We start from the raw sequence: 7,107 nt of genomic DNA, 5'->3' as shown, positions 1-7,107 counted from the left end.
TCCACTCTGAGAAGGTGCTATTTAAGAGACTGAGCTGAAAACAGCACCTCAGACTGAGGAAGTCTCTTGGATGAGAGACGAAACGTTTCTATATTTTTTGCTTTGTTTTGTTTTTTGTTTTTTTGAATGTCCAGAGGACCAGATTTAACTTTTTTGGATTTTTCTACCTGGATTATTGAGCATGCATCGGGATACAAGCGTTCAAAGGTTTTCATGACTACAGACATGAGAGCTACAGGTCTGTAGTCATTTGGTCTTGTGACACATGGCTTCTTGGGGCCAGGGGCGATGATGGAGGACTTGAAACAGGCTGGGACGTGGCATGACTCCAGAGAAGAGTTGAAGATCCCTGTGACGACCGAAGCCAACTCTGCAGCACAATGTCTCAGCGTGGAGGGTGACACAAGGTCTGGGCCTGCATCCTTATGTGTATTCAGCCTTTTAAAAAGCCTCCTTACTTCATCCTCTTGTACAGAGATAGCAGGGGGTTGTCGGGGGCAGTCCAAAGTCGTTAAACCAGTTGGGCTGGGGTTGGTGTGGAGGATGGAGGAATGTGAGTCCATGACTTCAAAGCGTGAATAGAAGTCGTTCAGATCGTTTGCCAGTTTGAGATTGTCTGTAGAATGAGGTGCTCTGGGCTTGTAGTTAGTTATCTCTTTCAGCCCCCTCCAGACAGAGGCAGAGTCGTTTGCAGAGAACTGTTGTTCCAGCCGTGTGTTGTATCTGGATTTAGCCTTCGACACCTCCCTGCTAAATCCATACTTCGCACGTCTGTAGTTGTCTCTGTCCCCCTCTCTGAAAGCAGCCTCCTTCTGCTGACGAAGCTGTCTTAGTTTGGATGTGAACCAGGGTTTATCATTATTGAAAATGACTCTGGAGCGTGATGAGATGATGCTGTCCTCACAGAAATGTATATATGACGTCACAGTGTTTGTGTATTCGACTAGACTGTCTGTGGAAGCCCTGAACAGGTCCCAGTCTGTGGTGTCCAAACACGTGCGTAGCCCCTCCACAGCTTCACTGGTCCACTTTTTGGATGTCCTCACCACAGGTTTTGGGAGCTTCAGTCTCTGTCTGTATGCAGGTATGAGGTGAATCATCTCATGATCTGAGAGACCCAGGGCAGCACGAGGCACAGCACGATAAGCACCGCTCACTGTGGTGTAACAGTGATCCAGCGTGTTTCCTTCTCTTGTTGGGCATAGATGACAGATCAAAAGTTTAATCTGAGTAAATGTAACATTTTAAAGGAAAAATATGTTGATTCAAAATTTCACAGTGTCAACAAATCCCAAAAAAGTTGGGACAAGTAGCAATAAGTGGCTGGAAAACGGAAATTGAGCATATAATGAACAGCTGGAAGACCAATTAACACTAATTAGGTCAATTGACAACATGATTGGGTTTAAAAAGAGCTTCTCAGAGTGTGAGTGTCTCTCAGAAGCCAAGATGATAAGAGGATCACCAATTCCACCATTGTTGCGCAGAAAGATAGTGCAACAATACCAGAATGGTGTTACCCAGCGTAAAATAGCAAAGACTTTTAAGTTATCATCATCAACCGTGCATAACATCATCAAAAGATTCAGAGAATCTGGAACAATCACTGTGCGTAAGGGTCAAGGACGTAAAACTCTACTGGATGCTCGTGATCTCCGGGCCCTTAAACATCACTGCACCTCAAACAGGAATGCCACTGTCAAGGAAATAACAGAATGGGCTCAGGAATACTTCCAGAAAGCATTGTCAGTGAACACAATCCACCGAGCTATCCGCCGTTGCCAGCTGAAACTCTACAGTGCAAAGAGGAAGCCATTGCTAAGCAAGCTCCACAATCTCAGATGTTTGCACTGAGCCAGGGGTCATTTAAATTGGAGTGTGGCAAAATGGAAGACTGTTCTGTGGTCAGATGATTCACGATTTAAAGTTCTTTATGGAACACTGGGACGCCATGTCATCTGGACCAGAGAGGACAAGGATAGCCCAAGTTGTTATCAATGCTCCATTCAGAAGCCTACATCACTGATGGTATGGGGTTGCATGAGCGCTTGTGGCATGGGCAGCTTGCATGTCTGGAAAGTCACCATTAATGCAGATAACTATGTTCAGGTTCTAGAACAACATATGCTCCCATCTAGACATCTCTTTCAGGGAAGACCCTGCATTTTTCAACCCGATAATGCCAGACCACATTCTGCAGCAATCACAACATCATGGCTACATAGGAGAAGGATCCGGGTACTGAAATGACCAGCCTGTAGTCCAGATCTTTCACCTATAGAGAACATTTGGCGCATCATAAAGAGGAAGGTGCGACAAAGAAGGCCCAAGACGATTGAACAGTTAGAGGCCTGTATTAGACATGAATGGGAGAGCATTCCTATTTCTAAACTTGAGAAACTGGTCTCCTCTGTCCCCAGACGTCTGTTGAGTGTTGTAAGAAGAAGGGGGATGCCACACAGTGATAAAAATGGACTTGTCCCAATTTTTTGGGATTTGTTGACGCCATGAAATTTGGAAACAACAGATTTTTCCCTTAAAATGATACATTCTCTCCGTTTAAACTTTTGATCTGTGATTTGTGTTCTATTCTGAATAAGATATTAGATGTTGGCACCTCCACATCATTGCATTCAGTTTTTATTCACAATTTGTTTAGTGTCCCAACTTTTTTGGAATCCGGTTTGTACATGAATATTGAAATCACCCATTATTATGACTTTATTAGTATTTAGTAGTAAGTCAGTTAAGAACTCTGAGAATTTGGACAAAAACTGAGAGTAAGCGCCTGGTGGACTATATATAACAACAAAGGGGCGGCTGTGGCTGAGTGGGTAGGACAGTCGTCCTCCAATGCAAGAGTTGGGGGTTCGAACCCACCAGCAGTCACATGCCGAAGTTTCCATGGGCAAGACACTTAACCCCTCATCGCCTTTGATGTGTGTCTCATCAGTGTATGAATGTGATAAAGCTCTGATTAGTCTCTTTAGAATGACTTGTTCAATTAGCTTTATAGAGATCTAGTAGAGTGCTGTATGAATGGGTAAATGAGGGCACAGATTGTGTTGTAAAGAGCTTTGAGTGTCTTGATTAGATAGAAAGGCACTAGATAAGTACAATCCATTTACCATTAAGTAAAAGTGGCTTTTCTGATTTCCATTTTGGATGAGAAAGACTGATGGACAGCGATTCAAAAGCATCATAACTAATAACTGGTTTGGCATTAATCAATAATCCTGACTGAAAAATAGAAGCTACTCCTCCACCTCGGCCAGTTGTTCTAGGAACATGAAAATTTAAATAATTAACAGGAGTGGATTCATTTATACTAACAAAATTCTCCTGTTGTAGCCAAGTTTCTGTCAGACAGAATAAATCAATATGATGATCAGTTATCAGTTCATTAACTAACAGGGATTTAGAGGAAAGAGATCTGATGTTCAATAATCCACATTTAATAATTTTATGATTTTGCTCAGGTAAAGTAACTGTTTATTTTAATAAGATTTTTATGGTTTATAATTTTAGAGCTGATTTTTGTTTTATTTAATTTGAGCCGTGGGCGAGTTGACACAGTTTCAGTGGGGGTGTGGGTGGGAGGACTACAACTCTGCTTCCTGGACTGGACCCTGGGTTGTCAATAATTTGGGGGATAAACAAAATCAGCCATATTTCTAGAAAGAAGAGCGGCTCCATCCAAAGTGGGATGGATGCCATCTCTCCGCATCAGACCAGGTTTTCCCCAGAAAGAACTCCAGTTATCTATGTAGCCCACGTCGTTGTCAGAACACCACCTGGAACCCAGCGGTTAAACGACGACATACAACTAAACATGTCATCGCTGGTCAGGTTGGGGAGGGGGCCGGAGAAAACTACGGCGTCCGACATGGTTTTATCAAAGTCGCACTGAAGCAACGTTGATTTTGGTGACCTCCAATTGGTGTAACTGCGTGTCATTTCCGCGGACGTGAATAACAGTCATACTGTTTTTAGCCTTAGCCTTAGTCAGCAGTTTCAGATAAGATTCAATGTTGCCCGCTCTGGCCCCCGGAATGCATTTAACTATGGTCGCTGGAGTCCCTAAAGCCACGTTTTGCACTATGGAGCTGCCAGTAGGACTTTGTAGCTGCCAATAAAACAACATTCTGCGGGGTCAAAACTTTTTAAAGGCACTGTAAGCTTAGGATATGGCTGGCAAATTAATCTGGTAGTAGCACTACATTTGGCCCCAAGTTGGGCGCCAAACATAGTTTTAATACACTCTCAGCTACTTCCACATCAAATTTGAGATTAGTACCTGTAAATTGGCTAAGTTATAGTTGAGTTTTTGTGTTGGCTAAGGTAGATTAGCTTTGGTGGCCATCTTTAATTGAATTTACATAAAAAGGTAATTTGTTGTAGACACATCCAGTGATCCCCTAAAGTTTGAACAACATTTTTCTGGTAGTTCATGAGATATTTAGCTAACATGACAGGCAAACATGCACACAGACACAGAAAAACTAAAAAATAATTATTTTATTGTTTTTATGTTTTTCAGGGGAGGAGTTTGATGACGTGGAAGACAAGAACACGTATAAGTCCATGCTCACCCGAGATGAAAGACGCTTCAAGGCAGCGGACCGAGACAGCGATGGGATCGCCACGCGGGAGGAGTTTACTGCTTTCCTTCATCCTGAGGAGTTTGATCACATGAGGGACGTGGTGGTGCAGGTACGATCTCCTCCATGTCTCTGGAGCACGGTCAATAATTATGCTGTAGCTTCTTTTTGATTTACAGTATGTCTTGAAATAGTTTTGATTTCAGTGTCGTGCCTTATCTGATGTCCTCGTTTTGTTAGTTTTGTTGGAAATTGTTTTTTAAATAAAGTTTGGTTGAAGGGTTAAAGTTAAAGAAATTGAGTTAAAAGCAGAAAATGTATTAAATATTTACATCTATTTTGATGAGGTTTGTGATGGTTTTTAGTGCCGAGCTGGGATGTTCTGGTCAGCAGAGCTTAGGACCCGGGGTCTCTGTTAAGAGCCCGACCGATACCGATATGGAAAATTTGTCCATCGCTTATACAGATATTGGGAGGGGGCGACCACTGATAACCGATATAATGGCTGAAATTTTTTGAGCTTTGTCCACCCTCAAGAATCTCAGTAAACAGCGAGTGGAGCGAGGTTTATTTAGCGCAGTTGTTAGCAACCATATAGCTAAGCTACTCAGAGCCACTTTAATTAGTCCCACAGTGCTGCCTTTTGCTCAAAGACAGTAATAAGTTCATCACGTGAGTAAGTTACATAAATGAGGTGATAAATAAGTTCATAGTGAATAATTAGTTGATGTAAATTTATGCTAAAATCTGTTAAAATATTTTGAGTTTGGATTCCAATCAGAGTGAGACATCTGCTCTTCATATTGCATGAGAAGTAGTGAGTGCTCTCGCCACAGACCAGTCTTTGATGTCTTTTCTCTGTAAAAGAAGTGTTTTGGGAAATGAGGGTGAAAACGGCTCATATACACGCTAAATGTACCTTGGGAGACTTTTGCCTTTTTTTACAAATTCATAAATAAAAGCGGGTTGGAGGATTGAATACAATTTATTATTATGGATTTTTCATTTTATTTTACAGATCAGTTAAAGTAAACTTACTCTGTTAAGCACAATACACCACACAGTATTGCTCCTGCTTCGTGAGTGCTGAACGTCAAAGTGAAAGTTAAAGTGACTTGAAAGTAGTCTTCATCCGCCCCCTGCTGGATACATTGTACAATTACAACTTTTTTCAGTCAGGTCATCTGGACAGTTTCTTTTTTGTGCTGAAATGTTTCAGCTTCCTTTAGAGTAAGCTGTTTGGGGGAAGAATCAGTTTTGTGTTGTGTGTCTCCTTGACTGATGAAGCCTTCTGGATGGAAGGTGAAACATTGCAGCAAAAAAAAAAAAAAAAAACTGTCCAGATGACCTGACTGAAAAATGTTGAATTGTATACCTGGATTATTGAGCATGGACTATGTTGATTGTACAATTACAACTGGTTCCAGCATTTTAGAGGTGAAAATTAGAAGCGTTTATATCGGCTGATAATGGGACCATTATCGCCAGTACGATAGGTCCACAAGTTTCTATATCAGCCTAAATTATTGGCCCTGTCAATATATCGGTCTCTGTTAGCAGGATAATGTTCCATTCTGAAACACTTTGAGGAATACAACAACCAGCTGGAGTGGTCGACTCCTCGCTGGATTTGTTTTTCTTAAATACATAATTTTACTTTTGAGACCCGACAATTTTTTTTGCCCTTTTCTTGTCCACTCTACTAATCTTTTTTTTTTTTAAGCACACACAATAAAAGTACAGTAGTCCCTCCTTTCTCGTGGGTGTTTGCCCGACCCCACCACGATAAGTAGAAAAATCACAAAGTAGGGATAGTAGTACAAGTTCAAGTAAACTTTGTCATTGTCATCTCGTGGTACATGAGAGTGAACAAAATTATGTACACAAGTAGTAGTCCTAGAAGTAGTAAATTGTAGTTTATTTTAGTATTTCTGTAGTAGTAGTAAGTACTGTAGTAGTTTATGTTAGTATTTATATACAGTAGTCCCTCGTTTATTACGGGGGAGCCGTACCCTAAAGCCATGCGATAATTGGAAAAATTGCAAAGTAGGGATAGTGGTACAAGTAGTAAGTAGTAGTAGTTTATTTTAGTGTGTGTGTGTATATGTATATATGTGTGTGTGTATGTATATATATATATGTATGTATGTATATATATGTATGTATGTATGTATGTATATGTATGTATGTTTGTATGTATGTGTATATGTATGTATGTATGTATATGTATGTATACGTATGTATGTATATATATGTATATATGTATATATATGTATATATGTATGTATGTATATATATGTATGTATGTATATATATGTATGTATGTATATATATGTATGTATGTATATATATGTATGTATGTATATATATATATGTATGTATATATATGTATGTATGTATATATATGTATGTATGTATGTATGTATATATATGTATGTATGTATATATATGTATGTATGTATATATATGTATGTATGTATGTATGTATATATATGTATGTATGTAT

General features: G+C 40.0%; 1 protein-coding gene across 1 annotated transcript in view; it reads left to right on the top strand.

Annotated features, from left to right (window-relative positions):
- rcn3 (reticulocalbin 3, EF-hand calcium binding domain) overlaps nucleotides 1-7,107 on the top strand; it is a 166,812-nt gene that overhangs the window by 37,944 nt on the left and 121,761 nt on the right. The window contains exon 3 of the mRNA XM_037689300.1: nucleotides 4,541-4,713. Within this exon, the coding sequence (XP_037545228.1) occupies nucleotides 4,541-4,713 (173 nt within the window). The remainder of the gene's footprint in view (nucleotides 1-4,540; nucleotides 4,714-7,107) is intronic.

Source organism: Nematolebias whitei, chromosome 15, assembly GCF_014905685.2.
Source record: "Nematolebias whitei isolate Nwh7 chromosome 15, NemWhi1, whole genome shotgun sequence".
In the NCBI taxonomy this organism is placed as follows: domain Eukaryota; kingdom Metazoa; phylum Chordata; class Actinopteri; order Cyprinodontiformes; family Rivulidae; genus Nematolebias; species Nematolebias whitei.
This window is presented reverse-complemented; position numbering and strand designations above follow the sequence as displayed.